The sequence below is a fragment of the Ptychodera flava genome, chromosome 2 (assembly GCF_041260155.1).
Source record: "Ptychodera flava strain L36383 chromosome 2, AS_Pfla_20210202, whole genome shotgun sequence".
Classification (NCBI taxonomy): Eukaryota; Metazoa; Hemichordata; class Enteropneusta; family Ptychoderidae; genus Ptychodera; species Ptychodera flava.
In genome coordinates, this window is record NC_091929.1 from 2,041,008 (window position 1) to 2,068,515 (window position 27,508).

A 27,508-nucleotide genomic window follows, 5' to 3' on the forward strand; every position below is an offset into this window, starting at 1 on the left:
CATGGAAGGGACGAACTCGCTATTTTCTGGACCCCATAGTGGCAACTTCCCTCCAATCACGAACAATTGGCAAACGACTCAACAATTGGCATTTCATAAACAAATCAGTGTCTGTTGACAATACAAGAGGTGTGTTCCAGATTACGGGGTCTGTCAACCTAGCAAGCAAAAACACAACAATAGATTGAAACAGAGTTGAGCGCCGGTCGGGCGATTGGGAAGGGGATGGAGCTGTAGGTAAGGTTCAGCTCTATTGGAGAAGTAAAAAACAAGAAAGATTGAAAGATTGTCAGTAGTCGACCATCGAGCCATTCGGTGAAAATACTTTAAATATTTCACACTTTTGTTAAATAGCCATCAACCAATGTTGTCGTAGTGTCCGAATCATGCAAGGCAGGCAGCCGTGAGTTAGCCCACGGATCTCTGCACTGAAAGTTCGCAGGTGTTCTGCGAACTCGTTTGAACAAAGGCAAAACAAACCGAAAATCTGTAATGTAGTTTGTAGTGTGAAGAAAGAACTTGGTGGAATGAAATCTAAAACAAATTCAAATCGCCTGTAACTTTCTGTCAACAGAGGGGCTCTACCAAGTATTGACCTGCGTGAAGTGTAAACACAATCACGTTCATAGCCTTTTACAATGATGAAGCGGGCTTCCCCGTGATTAAGAAGTTGCTGGTTCATCCCCGACATGTCCATTCTGAAAATCAGGTGAGGAGGCCTCTCTGTCGAAAAAAAACAATGTCATTCTTTACAATAATGATGACAATCAAGAAAAACTCTGTTTATAAAAAGGTATTAGTAAGGAGAAATTGTTAAAATTACACCTTCAGATTCATGTTACGCTAGTGCCACCCAAACATAACGGACACCACCCCTATTGTAATTGGTTTAGTCCAGTACTTCCGGATTATCATTTCCTGAACTGCATGTGCAAATTTGTTGCAACATGACGTCGCCAAAAAAAGCGAAAATGGCGTCTGCTTTGGACCAGCTGAAAACCTTTACGACTGTAGTAGCCGATACTGGTGACTTCGCGGGTAAGATCGACCGATTTGTTTTAGATTTCATTCCACCAAAACAGGCATCGACAATGTGCGACCACATGGGTCACTGCCGACCGCCATTTTTGATAAGCAGGGGGTCCAGTTTTCGACAAACTTTGGTAACCGGTACATTCGGACGTACGCTGAAAATGACACAGTAATACGCTATTGATTCATGTTTGGATGGGTTTCGTCGCATAACACCATATAGCTTGTTACATTTCGCGGATAAAAGCTAGTTTTTATTGATCGACAATTCTTTTACCAGTACCATGTGCATATTCAAGAACACTTTTCTCGTCGAGGAAGTCCCCGGGAACTTGGGAACATAAATAACCGACGGTGCAAGGACACTTTTGCTCGACCGAAAATGACTCCACAGCCAGTGAAAGTTAAAATACAATCACGTGAACACGCCTATTTTCATAGCACGGTGTCCGAACATGGTCTCTATATGATGTTATCGCTCTCCGTTTGAACTAAGCTCAGAATGAAATGATTTTACTAGTATGCACCTCGAAAGTGAAAGTCTTAAACTTTTGCTCAAACTTTCCTGAATGATACTTTCAGCCATCCTCTTATAAAATCCGGAGTAAAAAATCAGGGGTCACCCTGTAAATTTGGTACTAATCGCCCAACATTTATCGATATTTGAAATTCTACCTGGCTGCCATCCTTGTGTTAAAGTCTATGTGAAAAATAAAATTTTCGGTTTTCGAAAAACTAAGATGGTAAAAATATTTCTTCCTCCAAGAGCTTTAAAATGAACCTCCACAAGTGGTACTGGTAGATCAGAAAAGAATTGTAAAAGTTTGGGAGTCTTGACTATCTGTCCTTGTTGAACATTTTTATAGGCTTAATTGAGTTGAACTGCTCAAGGCCAAATTGCTGCAGTGCCATCAAATGTCGTTTTCAATTGAAGGGGTACCTCGCAGCAGGAGACAATTTGCCCTCCTGGCGTCTGGCAAATTGTCACCTGCTCTTGGTACATAAATCCATGTATTCAGGCTTGCTAACTCCCCAAATGTTCAATCAATGCACTGATTTGCACTCACATCGTGGCATGTCTTGCTGCAATTTCCTCAGCCCTTTGATTTTTTCTGGTAGGGAGTGTGTTTATGGGATATCTCTGACCCTGACTTTGCAAGCAATAATGCCGGACTTGCCAATAGGTTATCTTTAGCCATATATTCTTAGGTTATCTTTGGAAAAAAAACCCACTTATGTTTTCTGTATACGAAAATGCTGTTCTCCACTGAAAAATCAGTATCAGCTGTACTATTTACAAACATGTACTGGAGTGACTAATACCTCTGAGAAGAAAACCTAGGCGTAATTTGAAAATTTTGAGAATTGTCAAACAAGTTGCAGTGTTTCATCCAGACAGGGGGATGGGGATTCCCCCTCTGTTGACATGTTGGTACCCCCAGTGATTTGTCATGGGGGGGGGGACCAAATGGTGTCAATCACACCTTAGTGATACAAGTAGAATATATGAACTGGTGAAATCCCCCTAAATTTTCTGGTAAAGGAGGAAAATCCCCGTGTTGATGCAATTCTAGATGAAACACTGAGTTGAGAACAGACAGAACCACTAACCACTAATGAGCTTTTGCTGCTCATCATTGATTAATGTCGAAAATGATAAAAAGCCATAGTCATGGATAAGCTGATAGTAATACAGTGTTTATATTTCCTAAAAAATCTGTAGACTTGAATAAAATAACTCTCTGATATTTAGGATTGAGTATGGAGGCATGGTACAACATTGATGTTGTGAAGATATGCACAATTGGAGAGAAGTAATCAGGGATTGAATTATCAGGGGACAACTTAAGTGTCACTGTAGTTTCCCCATTGTCTTCTTACTCTATAAAAAAATACTGAAATATCAAACGGTTGTGATGATGAGCATACGTCACACAAAGAAATAATTCTTATGATATAGCCAGGCTTTTAAAATCATCCTGTAATGGCCTGTGTCAATAATAACAATGTGTTGAATTTGTAATGAACATTATATTCTGACTATTTATATGTATTTTGTTTCCTAAACATGACTTGTAAATTATGTTAGAGCATCATGATATTAGATGATGCGAGTATGATAATGATGATATTCATTGGTTTGTTAGTAATGATATAATTAAAAATATGGGCTTGATAAAAACAGACTATCATATGTTTTTGTAGGACAACCAGTTTTCAGAAATGGTTGTCCACTTGGACTACCATGGAAAGAAGTTAATTTTAAACTGGTTTCTTGATTGGTGAATTTATGTTTTGAAAAAGTTTGCTGAAAGTTCCTTCATACAATCCAGGTGGCCTGCTAGAGCTTAAAGTGTATTAAATTGTTTAATTTTTGACAGTTTTCATACTTGCCTCTACTCATCTAGTACATTGTAATTTGTATAGATATAGATGCTACAAGATTTTGAGTAAAATTTGCCAGACGGAAGACTGTCACTGTGTACCAGAAAAGTCAGTGGCATGAACTCTTCATACAGGCTGTAAAGACTTTTTAGCACCAATTCTGTTCATTACTTCCAATCTGCAAAAAATAGAAACTGATTCAGAACAATTAGAGTCACTTTTTGTTGCCAGTAAATCATGTCAACAACCTGTCTACTGCATCGATCCTCTTCATCTCATGTGATCCTCTTGATGGTCCAAACCCATTGATATCAATGGTGACTGTGGATCTCTTTACAGGGAATGGAGGGTGAAAGATTAAGGTAGCTAAATACCTTTTAGACACTTTCAGGTTTTTATTTTTTTCTCAATTGAACACGTCCCAAACCCCAATAAAGTATACATTTTCTGAAAGCCCTGATATAGAGCTATCCGACCAAGCACAGTACACGGTCATTATTTGCATAAGAGTCACATGACAAGCGTTTTGCTGAAGCTTAAAAAAAAGGTTTTTTCCCGCCTTATGCAAACATGCTGCAAGATTTCCGGTTAGAATTTCTTCATTGACAAGCCTTGACAATATCCTTCAAAACCGTGTCTTGGATTTTTTCCCGGAGGCTCCATTCAAATTATATGGCGTGATAATTAAAATTCCTTGAAAAGCACCTTCATCTAACACCTTTAAGAGCCCATTACAAAAAAAACAAAGGCATATAAAGAATCCCAGAACGGTTTTGAAGAGATATAATCAAGGCTTGTCTGAAAGTGTCTAAAGGTATGTAGCTACCTTAAAAGGATTTCATTAGCATCCTCCCTCTACAGACCTTACTGAACAATACACAACAGGTCATAGGTGAATTTACCTCCCCAGGAAAATATTCACAAAAAATGTTTGAAATACTGTATTGGTATGGCTTATAATTGCCTTGACAGTTTTACTTTTTTTTTTTTTTCACACAGCTATTGAGAAATACAAGCCCACTGATGCCACTACTAATCCATCTCTGCTGCTTGCAGCCAGTAAGATGCCACAGTATGAACACCTCTTAAAAGATGCAGTCAAATATGGAAAGAGCCAAAAAAGGTTAGCTTTGTCTGTTGTGTCTAGTTTTTACTGTCCAGCAGAAAGCCACAAACCAATGCAAGGTTGCTATTCTTGTAGTCAATTGAACTACAGTGTCATTGAGTGTGAACACCTTAGCAGCTTACAGCAAATCTTACTTTGTACGGTTCCCAGTTTGTTAGATGATCTTCTAGCTCATCATCCTCCATTTCTTGTAGATACCAGATAGTATTTTTCTTGATCCATGATGATCATATGTGGGATTGAGTGTGTTTTGATGTCACACTTCCTTTGCATTTGAAAGATCCAGACATGATGTGCGACTGACTTCTCAAATAATAACGCTTCCAGACACATACCAAAAGATATCCACAGACAGTGATCTGTAAAATCCAAAGTAATATTCTACTGTATGAATTCTTTATTAGAGAAACTCATCATAGTTTTATGTGAATTAAGTTTCTATTTTCTCATAAGTAAGGACGATTGCAGTTTTTAGGAACACTAGGGAACAAAAGGGCAAGGTGGGCATTTTTGTAAAAATTTTGTAATATTTATGTAAAACTATTTTCTTCTGAGGAGTTAAAAATTGGCAATATCCAAGGTGAATTGAGATACAAGTATGTCCAATTTTCACGCTATTTGTTATCTAATTTACTGAGCTGAGAGGTCAGAATCCTAAAAGATTTCTAGATTATAAACTGAATTGTAACCTGAACTGTGCAGTAAGAACAGAGGCCAGATGGCGATGTGTTAAAGTAAGGTTATTTACGCAAGCAGTGATATTTTTGGTTAGCTACACTATAATCCTTGATCTGCAGGCCTTGGGAGATTTTGCGTAACCTCTGTGATGAGTTTATGAGTGACAGAAGGCAAAGTGAGATGCCGAATTTAAGTTGCAAGTTGTTCAATGATGTTGTACAACAATCAGCATCAAAGGAACAGAGCATGTATGACTGTTTGCTAGCTTTTCTTATGAACGTCTGTCCTAGAAATCCAAAACCACTTTCCTTTGATCTGGCAGACTATATTTATTTCTGTGACCTTTTCACCCATGACCTTTTCATATATGACCTTTTCACCCATGACCTTTTCACCTATGACCCTTTCACCCATGACCAAAACAGTCGCAATACTCCTTCTCTTCTCTCTGATGTCATCATGATATCAAAATGGAAACGACCGTACTCTGTCAAACAACAACCATGTATGACTTTGCAAATATGGAAATTGTTAACTACTGAATGACATGCAATTCATAGCAGCCAACTGATCTCTTCATAGGCATTGAAATTTAGTGTCAGCTGTGCTATTTCCTTCAACAATGTGAAAATGCAATTGTGTTTCAAAGACTTGAAAATTCAGCATTGATTGTGTATATGGAAAAAGTGACTGTTTAAAAATCTTTGCATAGAATACATAAGTTGACCTAGGTTACAAAGATCACATGTCTTATCATGTCAGTATTTACATAAGTATGATACATATCTATTGAGAGAAGTCTGTATTACTAAATGGCATGTAACGTGACTTAACACCTCAAGTGAAAAAATAATAATGTCAATTTACGATTACTTGTCATTTTAATAATTATTTCAACAAGCTCTGGTATTAGTGAACAATGTAATTGTACATATACAATATGAATATCATTTTTCACATTGTTCCCAATCAGAGCTTTCCTCTTATGATTGTTCTCACTGCAAAGAATTACAATATCCTTTATGCATTGTATTTGAATCCCTGGCAGGTCATGCTTGTGTTTTTGTACAAGACTGTCAGCCTATAAATATAACTAGGGTTTCCCAGTCATTTTACCATGGCTATGTTTGTACCAGTGTATTAAACCCTCTATCTGTGTGCAGCAACAATGATACCAACTTGTGGTTTTCACAAGGCACAGTGAAACAAAAATAAAGCATGATCTTGTGAGAATAGTTTGCAAGTCCTAGCAGTCATCCCGGAAACAACACTGGATTTCTCTGGTCACTTGACCATAATCCCAACCCTGGCAAAAATACTGACAATGAAGTGGTTCAAGTTGTGCAGTTTTATTCATGATAGCAGAGTCGGAGAATAAATATGTATAGATATATTTGCCTGTCCAGTGTTGTTGGTATTCATACTGTGAGTTAGGAATTCTTTGTGTTTGATGCAAAGACGTGTAACAAATTATTTATAATGTGATTTCCACTTTGTTTTCTTTGTTTATAGTGATATTGATGAACAGGTAGAGGCGGCTATGGACAAACTGTTTGTGTTGTTTGGTACTGAAATCCTGAAGATTGTACCTGGTAGAGTGTCAACAGAAGTTGATGCTAGGTAAGCTTGCCATTAAATCTATCACATCACAGTTTCTGAACTGTGAGTGCAGGTTACTAATAATTGTAAATTTATGTAAAGTTACAGTGCATGAAGTGTTTGACAAGATGATATCAACTTGATTTTAAGTTTTTCCATTCCTCAGTCTGCATTGAACAACTCCTACTTGATGTACTCTTCATTTGATGTATTGTACAGTACACGTATATGTCATGTGTAAATAAATTTGTGTGTGTGTGTGCAAACCCATTGATACATGCATGCCAAAGATACTGATACATGAACTACACGGTGACATATGTACCATGTGTGTGTCTCTTTTAGTGAACATTTTTTCTATCCTCTAGCAAAAAGTTATGCCTGTACATGTAATTATAAAGAAGTGTAACATGAATTTCCTCAGTATTTTACACATGAGGTAAGTTGCATATAGAAACACTGTGCAATTCACTTTACCGTGAAAGTTATCTTTTAACAAACATGAATAGCTTCAGGTATGAAGATGAATTGTATTGATGCTTAGATTGAGCCATGGTGCAATGCTGTTAATCCCAAAGGTTGTCCTTTGACAAGGATGCAATGGTGAAGAAGGCAATACAGTTCATTGACCTCTACAAGGAAGTTGGAATTGGTAAAGATCGCATTCTTATTAAACTGAGTACAACCTGGGAAGGTGTTCAGGCTGCAAAGTAAGTACTAATAGCTATGTTGGATGTGCTGAAAACTCAGAATACATAGCAGTATAGGAATGTGTACTTTGATAGAATGAAAGTAATCAATTTTTTGTCAGTCATTTGCTACTGTTGTGGCATAGAATAAACTGATTAGTGATATAGGATTTACCCACAGTTGCTTCATTGTACCTCTGCACATCCCCCCTCCACCCACACAGTATGCTTCATCGTACCTCTGCACATCCCCCCTCCACCCACACAGTATGCTTCATCGTACCTCTGCACATCCCCCTCCACCCACACAGTATGCTTCATTGTACCTCTGCACATCCCCCCTCCACCCACACAGTTGCTTCATTGTACCTCTGCACATCCCCCCTCCACCCACACAGTATGCTTCATTGTACCTCTGCACATCCCCCTCCACCCACACAGTATGCTTCATTGTACCTCTGCACATCCGCCCTCCACCCACAGTTGCTTCATTGTACCCCTGCACATCCCCCTCCACCCACACAGTATGCTTCATCGTACCTCTGCACATCCCCCCTCCACCCACACAGTATGCTTCATTGTACCTCTGCACATCCTCCCTCCACCCACACAGTATGCTTCATTGTACCTCTGCACATCCCCCTCCACCCACACAGTATGCTTCATCGTACCTCTGCACATTCCCCTCCACCCACACAGTATGCTTCATTGTACCTCTGCACATCCGCCCTCCACCCACAGTTGCTTCATTGTACCCTGCACATCCCCCCTCCACCCACACAGTTGCTTCATTGTACCTCTGCACATCACCTCCATCCACACAGTTAATCCTTTAAAAGTGCCTCTTTTCTGAAAACTACTAATGGAGAAGTTTAAGTAAAATCGCACACTAATTGACGCATACCAGGTGCATGTGTTTCTGATTGTAAGCAGAAAAAATCTTGATTGGCTGGCCAAGCATTTACTATGTAAGGTTACATAAAATATTGGTCATTTTGATTGGAATGCTATCCAGGGTCCAGCTAAGATGGGGATTCAAGTCATTAGAAACAAAATGCCCAAAGCAAGACACACTGTAGCGTGGATTTAACAAAGGCATATGACAAGTACATATCTTATCAGTGAATCACAAATACCAATAAATCAATTTCTTCTAAGTCAATACACTTGTAGATTAAGTCCAATCAATGGAATTTATCTTTGACTAGAGTAATTTCTCAAAAATGCCTTCATGCACTTCTCAAGAGTTCAGCACAAAATCAATATTGAAAAAAATGATCTGTGTGAGATACTTGGACACGATGTTACAGCTGAAATACAACAATTTTCAAGGCAAAACTAAATGAAGCTTCCTACTATGTCAAGTTCTGGTTAAAATGTTATCAAGTTTTATTTGCTCACGTGTGAACACGTGAGCATATGTCGCAGCGATGTCTGTCTGTCTGTGTGTCTGTCTGTCTGTCTGTTGGTCCATTTTCTCAAAAACGGCTGAACGTATTTCAGTCAAATTGGTAGACACTTCAGAATTCAAATGGCTAGAACTGAAAAGGTTTTGGTGGGCGTGGCTTGGATATTAATGAAGTTATGAAAGTTTTAATTTTCTGTTACGCCGCGTATGACAAGTGAAAACAATCGACTGTTTGAGGGCGCTGTGAAATGTGCTTGTCCAGGTTGGCTACAGCTGGATAGCACTGGTTTCAACCACGGTCCCTCCGTGTTTCAACCTCGTATTGAACATTAAAAATATGATATTTTATTACTCATTCAACTCACTATTCAAGATAAAATATCGTTTAGCAAATTAGCTTTATCCTTGGTAATTGATTGTTTCCCTCGCTGCTCGATCGCCAGAAATGAGTACATACGTTCTTAGCCCTGCGTACGATGCTGTGTGTTCCGCTACAGCTAATAGCCCCGCTCACCACAGCCCTGCAAAGACCCGTACGTAGAGTTGGTGACTTCAAATCCATTTTTTGACTTGACGTAAAAAGCCAAATTACTGCCGAAATTCAGCGTTCTTGGGCCCAAGTCGTATCCCTGCCTACCTCAGCTACTCGATCGCTTCCAAAATGCCAGTCTTTTATTCTTTTTTCGTAAATAACCGTCGATGTCGGCAACTCTCTCGCTAGCCCTGCGTACGTACGCAGTGTACGCTGTGTGTTAGGAACGCACACAGGGAATGCACAGCGTACACTGCGTACGTACGCAGGGCTAGTGAGAGAGTTGCCGACATCGACGGTTATTTACGAAAAAAGAATAAAAGACTGGCATTTTGGAAGCGATCGAGTAGCTGAGGTAGGCAGGGATACGACTTGGGCCCAAGAACGCTGAATTTCGGCAGTAATTTGGCTTTTTACGTCAAGTCCAAAATGGATTTGAAGTCACCAACTCTACGTACGGGTCTTTGCAGGGCTGTGGTGAGCGGGGCTATTAGCTGCAGCGGAACACACAGCATCGTACGCAGGGCTAATACGTTCTCTACCTAGCCTCATGGCATGGAAGTGCTGATGAATAATAACTTTGGGTCAAAGGTATTGAAGTGTCCAATCAGGTTCGTGCTCAGAGTCCAAGGCCATGACCTACTTCATGTACTTCTGCACTGTTTTGATTTTGCTTCGCCAAGAAACGTATTCGTCATTGTCCATAGAAGTATGTTTGCTCTCCTTTGAGGTTGTTTGTGAAACAAATTCCGGGATAGGCCTTGGAATGCATACGATCGGCATCGCGGCAGTGCATGTAGCTAGCCCTACGAGTATGGCGAGAGTGTCCGGCTTTGGCTACGCCGCCTCCCACCTCCGGTAGGCGGCGTAGCCCCCGGCGTAGCCAAAGCCGGACACTGTCGCCATACTCGTAGGGCTATGCATGTAGCGTACCATGCTTGTGTAACTGCCGAGCTCAACGTGCATTCACGGTTGATACTCGTGTACAATCATGATGTGTTCAATTCTGATGAAGATTCATAAGTCTTACTTTTGCAGTCTTTTTTTCCGTACGATAATCCCGACAATACGTGTTACTGTTAGACGAGGTGGCCATTTTATGATAAGTTTCAATACTGCACAGCTACATAGCGTCACTATCGTGTGATCGAGGTACAGCGTTGTTGAACGGGATACAGAAACTCTGCAGAGGGAGAAACGATCGTTGACATGAACAGTCAATGTACTTCAGCACGTAGTCCGCAGATAGCGGATCGAGAAAATAAACGTGTCCCAGTAAATAACGGAATATTTATGTACATTAACTCGATATTAATCAAATTTCCAGCTCATCGCAAAAAAATGTATTGCAAAGATTAATTTGTCACTGACAAATACTGCACTGTATGGAAAAAACAGTCTGTAGAATTCTTGACCGCGGACATCCGGGAACTGGCGGATTTTTTACGTCATTTTTGCGTCACACTGCCGAGAGAACAAAATATTGAAGTGTGGATTTTTCAACATTTACAGCAGTATTCAAAGTTTCAACATCATGTCAATGATAAACACTAAGTTCTGTACTTTGTCACATAATTTCTGCATTGTTCATTGTCCTGTGAAGTCAAATCCCATTTCACCTCAATCGCGTGCGTGAGGTGAAAGTGACGTCACTCCGCGGTCAAGAATAGTTCAACTTCAAGTGGTATTACCCGAGACAAACACTTGTGTTGTCAATTTTGATTTCATTTCATAAACTTCATACTTCATCGAGTATCGTGTATTTCAGCCTTTGTGAAGCCATTTTATTGATATTTTCAATTTTTGTCTTGGCTTTGTTGTGGAACATGTTGAATCGTCTCCGTGGATATGTAGGCAAAAGTGTGACGGGGTCGAAGTGACTTGGGTACCTGGGGCCGACCAAAACCAGTGTGAATTACTGGGGTCAAAGCGGACAGCGGCCGGGATGACGTGTTCCCCAAGCGAGCTACCTTCAGAAGTCTGTTTCATCGCAAAAAACGTCAACTTTTAAAACCCGTCATTTATTTACTGATGTTATTCTCAGCATCACAAACATATACGCCTCTGCTATGTATCACAGCAAATAGTTATATTTGAGCGCCCCGTAAATGGGATCCTCGTTTTTTTGCGAACCCGGAAGTGTGTCTTGCTCAATGCATTTCCTACCCATAGCGAGGGAAACTGCCCGCGTTCCCATGCTCCCATGCACCCTTTTTCAATGCCAGTGCAACGCCATCTGTGCAAAATTTGTGGTGGTATGCTCCCGTGTGATGGAAAACCTCTCTTATTCTAACAATGACGTAGTTGACTTTGGCCTTCGATTTCGTAAATGTGATGTCCATGCAGTGAGTTTGGGTTGGCGCGCTTATAATGCAATCTTCGCCCGCCTGCGGTCCGATATCCCGCATTTATTAGCGATATTTATCTGTTTTGACTTGACCAAAGTTGGCAAAACTTGCTATGTACATTAAAGATACTATGATACAAGATTATTGAAAGTCATTTGACATTTTTTTCAGCCAATTCCCAATATGCATATTTAATGAACCTTCCAAATTAGGGATATACTGGCATTTACTTGATAAAATTTGGCGAAACATGCTGTGTACATTGATCATTATACCAGGTTATAACAGTATTGAAAGTCATTTTGCATTTTCATGTCAGCTAATTCATAATTTGCATAAATAGCTAACAAGCTTTCACGGTTTGGCATATAGAGCTTGAAGGACTTGACCAAAGGTAATTACACATGCTATATTGTGATACAATGACAGTACTCAAAGAAATTAATTATTTTATTTCAGCTAATTACATATTTGAATACTTAATGACCTTTAGAATTGATCTGTGGTGAAATTCATTGTGTTGATCATAACACTTTAAATGTAGCAAAGCATGTAGCAAAGGTTCAAACTTGCACATAAATGCAATATTATGAAACACGTGAGCATTTTCAGTTCATATCTGGTTTTAAAATTGATTAAACAGATAATGTATGCTGTCAAGTTCTCACATTTTTACTCATCATACTCATAAAAACCAATATTTTTATGAAAAGTTTTCTCAGTTTTGTTCATTCAACTCACACATGTCTATTTTGTCAATGCATGCTTTGCAGTCACTGCTATGATGTACTACACAGAGCCATTTCCTAGAAATGGAGTTTCACCTGAGGACATAAAATTTGAACCATGAGAATTGCACCCATTCCAAACTGATAAATATAGTCCTATGGTTGCCATTTTCACTGGATTTGCTTTTTGGAGACAGTAGTCTTCAAAACAGTTTGAAGAGTCCTCCTTCCATATTTTGAAATGTTCCATTTTCCAACCAGCATATTCAGTGTCAAGTACAAATGAAAGAGTGGTTCTGATTGGTCTATTCATGGGTAGCGAAAGACAGCCAAATTATTCAAATAAAGTTGGTACTGCGGCATGTCCTAGGGTAGTATACAAACACTGGCAGTGAATGGAGCAACATGTGCAAACTGACAGCATTTGCAGAAAATTGCTATTTCTGCTGCAAATATAAAAGAGAATTTTGCTGCGTGGCTCAGTGGCCTGGAAAAAACAAATGGCTCGTGTCATTTTTGCTTTTTATGCAAGAATGATTGGCACAGCAGAACGCTGCTCTTGAATTCATTTGAGCAAATTCTTGTCACAGTAAAACTCTAAAATAAAAGTACAAGCAAAGCAACAGTATTCTGTATTATGCGAATTCACATCCACAAGCTCTACCTTGTCAAGATTCTTTACTATTTTTATTTTGAAATTAATAATATTATATAGGGCTCAGCCCTTGGTGTCGCGCCAGGGGTATTAAAGATTGGCAATGTTATTTGTATTGATTCATGATAAACTGTAATTGTTACTTCATAAACGTTTATATGACAACTATGCCCAGTTTCTCTCTGATGAAAGCAGTTCACGGCCGTACACGACCATCAAACCTGCAGCAGGGCAGGTATAGATTTTCTGTAGCGTGTAAAAATTTTGGACAAAAATTTGCAATTTTTACAATGATAACAGCCTATTGCGATAAACAAGGGACGTATTATGCAATAATTATCATTGCAACGGTAACCGCACTGCCCACCTTCCACTTGCAAGCTGAAAACTATAGCGTTCCGTCTAAAAACTGGCAATTTTTGAATCTAATTATTGACACAGGGGGCGCTCTTCTATAATTCAATCCCAGCATTCTTTGCGTATGCCCCCGTTCATATGCACGACAGTTTTCTCCCTTTATCTATATTAACGATATTTTGTATCAGCGACAAGGTGCATAATAACATTTACTGGCTAATAAAAGAGGTATATTTTATAAAAGGCATGTTATATAATAGTAATTTGTTTCGTTTTTGTTTATTTACGAGTACTCAAAAAAAAAACATGGCGGCGCCCATGAAAGAAGGGTACACTTCCGGTTACTCGCATAGTATATTATGAATAAGCGCATGCGTAGTCAGTAAGCCGCTGGCGCAACTATTAACAGGCAGTTGTTCTTCTGCTTCCCAAAGCATGTTGAGATACAAAGTATTCAGTTTGTCAACTCAACCTTTTATGTGTAAACTGCATTGTTATTGTCGATAAAGTGAATTTTGGCTGGGATTAAAAATCTCATGTAAACCAAATAGCATTTTACAAGTATAGACGCCCTGTTGACAAGTTAAATAGTTGGTTTACACATGCTATAGGGAGCAAAACAAGAAACTGTAGTTGACTTTGAAAAAGGTGAAAAATCTTCAAATGTTAGAGCTACTGATGTAATTATGAAAGGAGGTAAATTTCCAAGTTACCCTCATAAACCCTCCATGATCAGCAAGTCACCCTCATAAACCCTCCATGATCAGCAAGTCACCCTCATAAACCCTCCATGATCAGCAAGTCACCCTCATAAACCCTCCAATTAACAATCTTGATGATTTAGTGGTAGTCTAGTCAATTATTCACAATCATTTCTGAAGTTTGAAATGTTTTTTGTGACCTTTCAAACATTTTTACGTATTTGGTTAAAATTCCAGGTAAATATCTTCATGATTGCAGGTCGTTGATTGGTCAATGACTGCCTGTTTTGACAAGATTTATCTTAACCTACCCAACCTCATGTAATGATGATTGTATCTTTGAAGAGATGCACTATAGATAACTCCGGTGCTTCTATCTTCATTTTTTTAGTGATAAGATGATCTGTTCAGACCTACTTACCTCCATGTCTATTTTTGGTGTTTCAGAATTCTTGAAGAAGAGCATGGTATTCACTGTAACATGACTCTGTTGTTCTCGTTTGCCCAGGTAAAGTTTATTTGCTGATAGCTTTCCTGTGTGGGGCATGTTATCGTTACTTTAGTGTGCCAAAAAGTGTTTTTACACACCGTGGGCTGGTGGTGTAAACTGTGTCCTATGTGGCCACGATGTCTGATCGTATGCGACTGTATATGTATAAGTGTGTGTATTTGAGTGTATGTCCAACCGTCTCTCATAAGGGTGATTTTGTTCCAGTCATAACGTAAAACCATTGGTCAGAATGTCATGCTACATACAATCAACGAGGGATGATCTACATCTGAGTAGATTTTTAGCTCACATTTGCTATACCAATGTGAGGTTATCATATAAGCTGAAGTCGGTGGCGTCTGTATGTATGTGTGTACAGTGTGTCCGTCAACATCAAAAACTCGCAAACCGCTGCACTTTTCAGCTTGGAATTTGGTGTGTTGATGCACCTGGGCTATAGATGGGATTTTGTTCAAATGAAGTCTGCATTGCCAAAATTATGCAAATGAGCTTATAAAATGTGAAAATGGTCAAGAATTAATGTTTTGATTGCTTTGAAAATTTGTGTGCAAGTACCTTAGGTGAACCTTATACAGTTTTATGAATATTGTGAAGAAATCCGTAATTTTGTATTTTTGCTGAATTTTTTGGTGATTTTTTTCATTTTCAGTAAAAATTCTTCTCAGAAACTGCCAGCCCAATCACTTTCAAATTTGGGTTGGATCTTTGCGCAGTTGTTACTCTTCTAATTTGTTGAAATTATGACAAAATTGGGAAAATTACTATTTTGGGGCAATTTTTGTCATTTTTGGTCAAAAAATCTTAAAAAGTATTTTCTTTTTAAAGCCCCTGGACAGAAAGCTTTTATATTTGGTACACAGATGTCAAGAGATGACAATAGTTAGATATGTGGAAATTGTCCTGAAATATACAAATTTGTATTTTTAAGACAATTTTGTCATTTTTGGTCAAGAAAACTTGTTCTCAAAATTACTTGTCTGATAGCTTTGTAATTTGGTATAAAAGTCCTGAGGGATGTTATTAGATAAATTTTCTGCTCAAAGTGTTGGGAAACTCCCAAATTTTTATATTTTAGGTAATTTTCTCAGTTTGTGACCTTAAATGACTTACACCAACCCAGGATATGTTGTGAGACATATTTGGTATCAATTTGTTGGAAAATTTAATCCAGAAAACAAAGCTGAGGTGAATTTTTTCATTGCGGACCAATTTTTGCAACTTTTCTATGTAAGACGTACAAGAACTGATGAGAAATTTGGATCCAGGATAATTCCAGATGTTGTAATCACCACCCACAGTGGAAGGCATTTCACTATCTGTAACTAACTTAAGTGCTGTTTACATTAGAATGATAACACTCATCGCATTAATTAAAAAGTTCCCAAGGTTGTAAATACATTTCCTGTCATTTGGCATTATGTAATACCAAGGGGTGGAACATTTGATATTCAGGAAAGGGTAATGTCTAGAAGATTGATGAGACAGAATGCAGCAAATTTGTCTGTACCTCTTCTGTACGTAGGTCATACATACCGTGTTTGTGATGCATTTGTCTTGGTAGACGCCGGCCATTGAACTCTTACTTTGATTTACTGGGTGAGTTACATAGGTAACAATCAAACACTCGGTGCACATGCGTCGAAAATTTATTTTTGAAGTCACTGATAGGCAAGTGGATATTCAGTTTCACATGTCCTGAAGAGAAAATGACTTGCCCCCGATTTCCCGTGACTCTGTGAGTAATGTGTTCCTTTTTAGTTTTCATGTTTTACACACGTGAGAGTTCGAGTTACAGGCACTATGTTCAAATAGCACACGTGACATGTGTGTTATATGATAATCATATCGTGTAGACCTGTACGAGGAATTTAACCCTTCGTAGCTCGTTTGTCTTACACGTGAGAGGTTAAATCACACATAATGACGGTTAAACTGTACACGTGACATCTTTGTCACATGATAATGAGAATTTCATTTAGCACAGCATAAATTCAAGTCTTTCACTTTTCCAGGCATATACTACATTAAATCTAACTAATTGTAGTTTACACCAAGTCCAATTGTGGTACCTGTAGGCTGTACTTTCCACAAATGATAAAAAGATTGTAATCTCTGTCTGGTTTGAGTGAACTCTTCATAATAGGTGTGTAGAAAAAAACCAAACTATTTGAAGGGCCAGTAGCAGTAACTTTTGACTTTCTTTACAAATTTTGTTATGTATGTCAACTTCAATTTCTTGTTCTATTTCACAAAGCGTGTTTAGATAAACAGTGTTGAGCTTGTCAACTTAGCCTGTACGTGTAATTACTGCAGTGTTGTTGACAAGTGAATTCTAGTTGGGGCTGGAATTTAGAGGTGAAAAATAACAGTGCATTTTACACACATAGACACTGTCTGCTGTCTCAACACAATAAATAGTATGTGTTTCAACATGTTTTGAAGAGTAGTACAAGATCTCGCAAGTGTCATGCAAAACAAAAATAGTGAAAAGGTTATCAAAAGTGATAGCTAGGGGCTGTTTAAGGATATGTTCATAGAATGGTCATAACACAGAGAAATTAGTTTTATAGAAAATCAAAAGAGTTTTGCATGTTTCCTAATGAGTCTGTTGCCAAAATCATCTGAAACACACAACTCAACAGCAAAGTCCATATATTATTAAGGATAAGTATATGCAATTATGCTACCACCAGACTAACACATAATTACATGTAACGAAACCTCTTTTGTTGTATCAATGTCCATCAGTCTTTCTGCCGTATGTGTGTGTGTGTGTTGCCTCATCACGTCCAAATCAAATCTGGTACATAGAGTTTGTTTGGCAATGACAAGAACTGATTAGTCTTTTGTTGGTGGGGCTTGCATATTTTAGGGTAATTCATGGTATCAGAAAATTGGATATAAAGCAAGAACAGTTACACAAAATTTGATGAGACTTGTTGCAAATATTGATCACACAAGGATGTAACAGCAGTGCAAGATATCATCAGGTGACATGAAAGTTAATTGACAGTGTGCATTTTTAATAAACTTTTGCAATTAGCATTTGAAATCAAGAATGACTGCATAGACCCAAGTAAAACCTAGTGCAAAGATTATGTTTTAAAATGGCAAGAACTGCTTACCCTTTGTTTGGCATTTCTTGAGTAATTAATGATAATTTGCATAATTACACATTCAGAAGTCAGATGGCTGCATCTGATTGGATGAATCTTGGTACAAGACTGATTACACTGAGACACATCAACGCAAAATGTTAATGACAATATTGGGAAATTAAACTCAGAAAATTACACACTTGTGAAACAAGCACAGGAGAAAGTTAGGTCGCTATGCCTTTTTTGCCTTACCTAAAGATCCTCTACCCACTGACAGCAGAGGAAATCAAAGGCTGAGAGACAAGCCTGCCTCAGGACCAAAAATATGTTATTGCACATGTCTAGCCTTTAGTATTGTCATACAGACTATGACAGAAAAACTGTGAGTAATGGTACTGTGCATCACTGATATGTGCACAGAGTATGGGATCCAAAAAGGCTCTACATTGTGCATTTCAACACTAGAGGGAGCAATTCAAGGGAACAATTCAAACACATTGTTCTAAAAGCTGATGTGCGCCACTTCGGCACTCTGTTTCAGTTATTGATACTATTTTTCTATTACGGCCATGGGAATCCACTGAACTTTGATGTGCTGTGCACCCAACCATGATGCAGATAGTTTCAATGGGTTAATCCAGGACTTTGAATGGGCCACGTTGCCAAAAAAATCCATGTGCACAAGTGCTCATAAAAATGCATGTATTTCTAGGTGTGTTTGTACACATGGGCTTGTTTGTGCAGCCATCAGGTGTTTTTTTTTGCGTGCTTAGTCTGGAGAAGACCATGCATTCTTTTCATTCCTGAGTAAAACCATTGTAATGAAATGGAAAAACGGAAGCACACCATGTTCACATCTGGCATTAATTAATATTGATTCACTTCTGCTGTGAAGAAATATGTATCCAGGTACATTTACACAGATATAAATGTGGTTTGAAGACCCACATTTTACGAAATTTTACTTGTAATTGTGCTTTTCCAGTTTGTAGCTGTCTTCTTTTTAAAATTTTGTATACACTATATACAGCACACTGAGACGTTTGTGGAGTGCGTTTCTTAAGAATTAAATATTATTATTTTTTGCTCACGTGTTCACATACGTAAGCATATGTCGCAGTGATATCTGTCTGTCTGTCTCTGTTGTGTGTCTCTGTCTGTCTGTTTGTGTGTCTGTCTGTCTGTGTGCTTGATATCTCAAAAACTGCTCATCAGATCAGAATCAAATCTGGTACATAGATTCAGTTAGCAAATGGCAAGAACTGATTAGTTTTTGGTGGGTGTGGCTTGCTTACTTTTTGCTCATTTGCATAAATAATGATTTTAGAAAAAAAACGGATATATATTGACAACGACTGCACACAATTTGATGATATTTGCTACAAATGTTGATCTTAGCAAGATATATCAGCTGTGAAACCAAATTTGACAAAACTTGCTATGTACATAAAAGATACTATGATACAACATTGAAAGTCATTGAGCATTTTTGCTTCAGCCAATTCCTTATTTGCAAATTTAATTAGCTTTCCTAATTAAGGATATTTATCTGTCTTGACTAGACCAAAGTTGACAAATTGCTTTGTACATTAAAGATGCTATGATACGATATTATTGAAAGTCATTTAACATTTTTACTTCAGCCAATTCCTAATTTGCATATTTAATGAGAACATTTCAGTCAATTCCTAATTTGCATATTTTAATGAACTTTCCTGATTGGGGATATATACTTGGATTTAGAATTAATCTGTGGTGAATATTATTCATTATGTTGATCATAACACTTTCAATGAAGTTGCAAACATGTGGCAAAGGTTCAAATTTACACATAACTGCAATAAATAATGAAACACGTGAGCATTTTCAGTTCATATCTGGTTATTAGAAGAGGGAAAGAGCCAGATGCAAATGAGCTAACAGTATTACACATATTTAGTTAATGTTCATTGATACATCATGGGTCTAATACACAGAGTTATGGCAATACAGTGAAGAAGGTTCTAAACTTTCCTATTCAACCAAGGGAATTGAATCTCAATATCTTTAAGTTTTCAGATGTGTCCCTCATCAGTGTTATTCCTCACAGTTTTCAGATAAAACTTTTCTCTAAAGTTGATAAGTTTCTCTGATATTGTAAACTTTTTCATGCATACTTTTGATATTTGCACCGCATTTTCATTTATCTCTTTTTCTTGTCCTGTTCAGGCTGCATTGAATCGTGTATTTTGGTTGATAGGGGAAGAGAGGGGTCAAACTGTGATATGGAGAAGGGGTTAAAAGTTGGTGAATGGGGATTTACAAGCCCAAGATGCATTTGGAAAAGAATGACACTCACTAAAGACATATTGTGGCTATGTTGTTCATATTAAATATTTCAGTGCATTCATCATACAGACACCAAACAACAATTTGTAATTGGTGCTTGGTTACTTGGAGTTTCACAATACAGTGCTTCTTTGATCTCTCAGGACAACTTCATATCTGCATTTAGTGTGTAGGATTTAGTTGTAGTAAGAGAATTTCAAATCAATTGCAAAGTGTCTTTTGTATGGAAGGTGGTAGGGGAGAATGGATGAATAACCTGTCTTTTTGTCTGACATCCAGCTGTACATAAATACACTGCATAATCCATTCATTGAAATATTAAATTTTTAAAAAAAGTAACACATATTGACTTAAAAGTATCAGCACCAAGCAGAATTAATTTGCATGTGTGAATGTTTTCTTTTCCAGGCAGTAGCATGTGCTGAAGCTGGTGTCACTTTGATTTCTCCTTTCGTTGGTCGTATCTATGATTGGTATGTGAAAAGTACCGGACAGAAGACATTTGAACCTTTAGAAGACCCTGGTATGTTGTATTTTGAGATGAAATTTACTGGCTCCCAAAGGTAGTAATTGCGCCTCATAAGTGAAAGACTTAAACTTTTGATCAAACTTTCCTCAAGGACTCTTTCAACCATTCGCTTTTCAAAATCAGATTTACAGATATTTGAATTCAAAATGGCAGCCATCCTTGTGTTAACTCTACGGAGAAAAATAAAAGTTCTCTTTTTCAAAAAACTAAGTGAAAGTTTTTTCTTACTCCAAGGGCTTTAAAATGAGGCCCCCCCCCCCAAGTAGTACTTCAGAAAAAAATTGGAAAAGTTTGGGAGTCCAAATATCTCTGCCGGAGGTGCATTCTACCTTTTAAGGCAATCTGATTAAAATGAGATTTAGAGATGGCGATGTTCTACATTTGTGTGTTTGTTGCTTTCTGTTCTGGTTAGGTGCTAGTCACTACACTACATCTAACCCACTGTCATAGGAGATTGTTTTCAAATCTTGCATATCAGCAAGAACAGCTGACCAATTGCAAAGTGGTTTACAACAACCACTTATTATGAATTGCATCATTATATTTAAAACACAACCTGATTGACTCCTGCAAAGCCGATATAAGAAGTATTTTCATGTCAATGATAATGAACTGGATGTGCCCGCTGGTGACCTCAACCGTGCATGATCACGTGTTCTAAGTTCGACCTCATCTTGACCTCAGGCGTTCAATGTTCTTTTCCTACAAATTACGGTCATTTTGCCAGCTGTCGATTGATTAGGCTATGGTCAAATTCAAAGGCCATATGATCCAGTGCATGCAAGCCAAGCCAGTCAAGTAGTATTTCAAAGTTTAGATGCGTACTTGTCCCATTAGCGGATACTGTCTGAGCTTCGATCTATATAATTTATTGGAAAGAGGCGGACATACAAGTGCCAAAAAGAGAACGACAGTTCCCTCAGTTTTTGAAATAAAGACACCTTTATAAATCAATACTTTTATTTTGAAGTAAATTTGAAAATTTTGTGTGTAATATTACTTTTATTTCATTATAAGTTTAAAAATGATGCAAATATTCCTCAATGTGCCATGAAATTTTGCACAGGTTGGTTGATGATATGTAATAATATGTACCGCACAGTCTCGGCTCTATGATGGTGCAAAAATTGCAAAATTAGAAAAACATTGATCTTCAAAATAACATCATGTAAAAAATGAAGAAACACACTCAAATGATGTGTATTATTTATTTTTATTTCATCTGGGACTTTTTACCTGAAAAGGAAAGTGTAAAACTGCACAATAAATCAGCTGCCAGCTTCATTCCGTGAGGAAAAGTGCAAGGAAAATTTTTTGAATTCCCCATACGCAATATATCATTGGAAAGGAAATTTCATACACTTTAAAGTAATTCCAGGTTGCTGTAGTCAGTTTTGAGCTACTTTTTTACAAATTTGGAATAAAAAATACACTGTTAATGATTACAGAAGATTTTAATTGTGAAGCGGGGAGTTCTGGTCGCCACTGTGCATTGTTATGCAAATGAGCTGGGCTGCAAAGGGTGAAGCAGATTAAAGCATTGATATGATGTTACATGACAGGCAGCAAGCATAGTAGGCATTGCCAAAATCAATACTCTGTCTACACTGATATCTCATGTGTTTGTGCTTACTTTAGGAAAGACTTTGTCTTAGTCAGAATTAACATAATTACACATTCCAGAGAAAATACTGCTCTAATATGGAGACATGATATGTTTATATTTCAAGTAATATTGTGTTTATGTCACAGAGTGTGTTTATTGCCAGCTATTGTGTTGATTCAAAAAGGGAACGATAAGTTTGTATTTTTCAGTTGTTTCTTCCCAACACTTAAAATAATGACATTTTTGTGTGTTTATAGTGTACCTGGAAAACATTGCATTGTGACAAAATTTTATTTTTCAGGAGTGAAGAGTGTTACCAAGATTTACAATTACTACAAGAAGTATGGCTACAAAACTGTTGTCATGGGTGCTAGTTTCAGAAATCCAGATCAAATCACAGCTTTATCTGGATGTGATCTTCTGACTATCAGGTAAAAAACCCTCCCAGTTCAGAAGGGAATAAAGCATGTGATTTTCAAAGTTATTTATTTCCTTGTTTGTCTTACTAATATATAACTTATCCCCCCACTAGAATCTGTGAAATTGTTTTCTATAGTAGTTCAATCTTTATGACAAGATTATTAGTCCCCGTGGACACCGTCCGGGGGGACTTATAGGTTTGGTCATCTGTGTGTGCGTGCATCCGTTCACACAGATATCTCAGAGTATCTCAGACATATTTCCACAAGTATCATTCAAAGTTGGTACAAGGACATTGACCTATTTCATACATATGCTCGTCAATTTGTTTCACAGCATGTAGCAGTATCATGTCAATCACTGAAGTTTCGAAATTAGTCTGATATGTCAAGAAATACTGCATCAAATTTCATGAAACTTGGTACAGATGTGAAGCTCACATTGCTTTAACAGTAAAAAAGACATTTATCAGTGTCGTTTTAATTAATTTGTCATTGCATATGTAATGAACTTTCCTAATTAGAATGATATATCCACAAATACAATGTCAAATTTGATGAAACTTGATACAGATGTTGATCTCATAGTGTTGTAAATACTGCATCAAACTTTATGAAATATGGTACCGGTGATAATCTATTAGTGTTAGGATAGTATGCAAAAATGTTTGGCAACATCCTGTTGATTAATTCCTAATTGACTCATTTAATGACCTTTTGTAATTAGGATGACGGCCTACATTGGTTTTATGTTTTCATCACCATGGAACTCATTCTTGGCCATTGAGTGCCATCTGTATCAAAGTATTTTTATCACAAACCTAATTAATGAAGAGGACTCTATCCTCTCTGAGGACTTGTAATCAAAGTACCCATTAACAAGTGGGGACTGTGTCATCAACGATGACTTGTTTGACTGTATAATATCTTTCTTGTAGCAGCCAAATTGTTAGTTTGTTGCACTCAAGTGTCTCAAGAAGGGATAGTTGCATATATTTGCCGTGATGACTGTTTGTTCAGTTGTGCAAAATCTAACAACTGTGGTTGAATGCCGCCAAGTTTTTGATCGATACACTCATTCTATATTCACAAAAATCATATTGACATTTGAATGCGGGCTAACTCTCCACCATGTGATTCATAAGACAGTTGTCCATCAAATCAAAATAGTAGGAAACATTACCAAACCCATCATGAAGCCATCAATATTTGTTAAAACTTGAAAATATCTGAGGACATGGTCAGTAGCATTTAGACAGACAGACAGACTGGCTAGAGTTGTGAAAATAAATTGAGCTAGGATGAACAGGTTAACTAGAACTGTATATATATTTGCAATGTATGTGGCAAGTTTATTTTTACTTTATCTCTTTCAAACTATTGCTAATTTTAGTACTTTAAGCCAAAGTAAGTAATTAAAGTTTTTGTTTTGCATATGAATTACACATAGCTTTCAAAGTTTTTAAAAAACCCCAAAACTTTCCTGACAGAATCTATCGGTATTGGTGATATTCTGTCAGAGAACAGAGCCATTGCTAGAAACTTCTTAATAGCAGTCATATTAAAATCATTGAACTGTCAGGTTCTGTAATACTGTAGCCTCAAGATGCGTATACTTACAATATTAATGTGAAGGTTTTTTGAGAAATCTGTCTTGTAAAGGCAATTTGATTTTTTTATTTTTAAGTGTGGCTTTTAACTGCTCACACGTCCATCTTTCAGAAGTGAGAGTGACCACAGAACAAAGAATTAATTTGCTTTGACCTTATCAATATGTTTTGAATTTTTGTAGGAAGAGAACATTCTGCTGTAACCACAGAATAGAAAGTGAAAGCATCTATGAACTTTACAACAGCATATCATTCTGTATAAGAACTGCTTGGACAACCAAGACACAGCCTCACATCCAAACTGTGGCTGCTCTGTTCAACTTGGTAGTTATGGCAACAGCATGTTCTCTGAAAATATTTGGTGAGGGAGTCAACAACTTCAGTGCATCTTGATTTTGTCATCCATTTTTTTCTTGTCTTTCTTCCACAGTCCTGGTCTTCTTGACAAACTGCAGACATCTTCAGACAGTGTCACTAAACATTTATCAGTTGAATCAGGTAAGAGTATCTCTGCTTGAAAATTTTTTATGACATTGTGATTTATTCTTGTTTCCCTTGTAGTATCAAACAAATGAAATAAAAAAATTCACTTGGAGGCTTGTATTTGAGTCTGAAAGAATTCCTCCATTCCATGAAAATGTTCCACTCAAACACCACACAGCTCATTGTATCTTGCAGGCAAGAACAGGTTATTTATGTGACGTCCAATCATGTGCCATTATGTTCTTGATCATGCAAAAATCTTTTTAGTTGTCAACAGCGCCCTCTACGGGTATGCAAAAGCAAATGACTATTTTGTAGTGTTGGCCATCAGGATGTACAATGTAGTCTTGCATGCCACGATATGTGTTATTCATTGACACACACATATTGACTATTTGTCTGTTCTTTAGCCAAGAATAGTGATGCAGAGAAGATTCACTTGGATGAAAAGACATTCCGTTGGATGCACAATGAAGATGCCATGGCAGTAGAGAAGTTAGCTGAAGGCATCCGGAAGTTTGCTGTAGATGCAGTCAAGCTGGAGAGTATGATCAGAGAGCATATCAAGTTAGATTAGATTCCAAAGTTAAGTTACATAGCAAAGTTAACTTAGATTGCAATTGCAAAGAAAAGTTAGATAGCCCCTACAAGTTATAATACTGAGCAATACCATGCATATGCATCATTCTTGCAAGGAAAATTTTCCTTTCTGTATTTTCGTAGCCACACTTGACGGTAAAACTTGGTTTGGGAATCATGTTATCTTATATTCATTGTTAATGTTCATTGTTAAAGGACAGTAGCTGTAACTTTTCAAAACATTTTCTCGTATTATTGACATGTAATTAATGAGATACCAAATGATACCATCTGTATGGAATGAACATGCCATTTTCTGGCACATAGAAATGAAGGAAGATACAAGTTGTGTAAATTTTCATATGATTTTAAATGACAAAGTAATTGGTAGCATATTCTTGAACAATTCAATCAACCAGATTTAGTTCTTTGAGTGACACTTCCCCAAAGTTTTACATTTTATCAGGAAAAAACTGCTGAACATTTCACACCTTAAAAACCAAGTGACTGACAAGTTGTACTTCATAGTTAGAAATTCAGAACAGCAATTCTGCTAAAGTCATTTTCTGAGTGACTGTTGTCTGTCTTAATCATACAGCTGTCATTTATGTGCTCTCTACTTGTACCAAAGTAACAGGCTTATAGCTGTCATGGTGATAGAAATTTATGTCAGTGTATTGAAACATAGACCTCCACCTATTTTATAAATTTGACAGGGTATGATAGCCATGTCCTGTAAGTATCGGTGTTGGTATTTCAACCAATTGTCTGAAATTTCTGAAAAGTTATCAGAGCTTGAGGATGCTACCTTGACAGGTTATGATTTAGACATGGTAAATGTGTTTGAAAGTTAAGTTGACCAAATTTGTAAGTTTTCCAATGTTATTTCTGTTGGTTTGTTTCATTTGCTCCTGTTTAAATTTTTCACATTGTCAGGTGAAGATCCTAGGTCAGCTTGATACTTTACAGTAACCACAGCAAAGTAGTCAAAATTCAAACTATTGTGAAATGACCATAGAAAGTGTTATAGTTATGGCAAATGTTATGATAAAATTTTTGTGTTCATATGTTCATTGACCATGATCGACAACAAATTGTTCTTTGAATTCAATTATTTCTTCAACATAATATTAGTATTGTAAAATCACTGTAAGCTTATCTGTGGTCTTGATTTTATGATTGTGCCGTATTTCTGTTGTAACATTTATTTACAAAAGAAAGAAGTTGGTCAGGTTGTGATAAACAACACACAACAGGCAGTTGCAGAGTACTTGATATTTCAAAGTACTGGATGAAATTCAAAGAGACCTGTATAACATGGCATTCTTTGGAAAGCAAGGTGTAACAATAAACCTGCTAGGGTCTATAGTGGTAGATTTTTGAAAGTCAATATCAATCCATGGTAGTAACATGATATTTGGTTTTCATTATGGTGAAATTGAAGTGAAGTGATTTCATCTCCAATAAAAACAAATGGTTATTACAAATGATCGTGAAGTTCATGATTTATTTTGAAGAATCAGATGCTCCTTTACAATGACAGCATGTCTTTCATTGCTGTTTCAGCTGCTAAACATTAACAAGCAACCTAGCGGGGGACATAGCTCCACTGTGTTATGCAGAGAAAAACTGTTTTTAACACGTGTTGCTCATTTCAGTAGCAGACACAAAATGGAAAAAATAACTGCAAAAATACACAATTGAAGATTTCAACATCATTATCATATGAACATATCGCATTAAGATTATCCCTAACCAAAGCTGTCAACCAAAGCTATCAGACGAGTAGTTTTTTGAGAATCAAATTTTTTGACCGAAAATGGCAAAAATTGCCCCCAAAAATCAAAATTGCAGATTTCATCATAACTTCAATATATCATATGAAAATAACCCCTTGGAACCTGTATACCAAATATCAAAGCTATCAGATGAGCAGTTTTTGAGAGAAATATTTTTGGACCAAAAATGGCAAAACTACCATGCACGAAAGTTGCCTATGACTGATGTAAACACTGTATCTAGGTTATGTTAGCGTTGACGAAAGTTAAAACATGTTTGTTAACAACTAATAGCGTAAATTTAAATGTTGCAGCTATGTTGATGTTGT

At 37.2% G+C, this 27,508-nt stretch overlaps 1 protein-coding gene across 1 annotated transcript; it reads left to right on the top strand.

Moving 5' to 3' along the window:
* Positions 1–880: 880 nt before the first annotated feature.
* On the top strand, positions 881–26,888 carry LOC139151068 (transaldolase-like). Its single transcript, XM_070723600.1, has 9 exons — positions 881–1,038; positions 4,417–4,540; positions 6,734–6,841; positions 7,399–7,530; positions 14,686–14,746; positions 20,584–20,698; positions 22,612–22,741; positions 24,770–24,837; positions 25,233–26,888. Exons 1-9 carry the CDS (start codon positions 948–950, stop codon positions 25,397–25,399), a joined length of 996 nt encoding a protein of 331 aa, XP_070579701.1. The 5' UTR covers positions 881–947; the 3' UTR covers positions 25,400–26,888.
* The last annotated feature ends 620 nt before the right edge of the window (positions 26,889–27,508 follow it).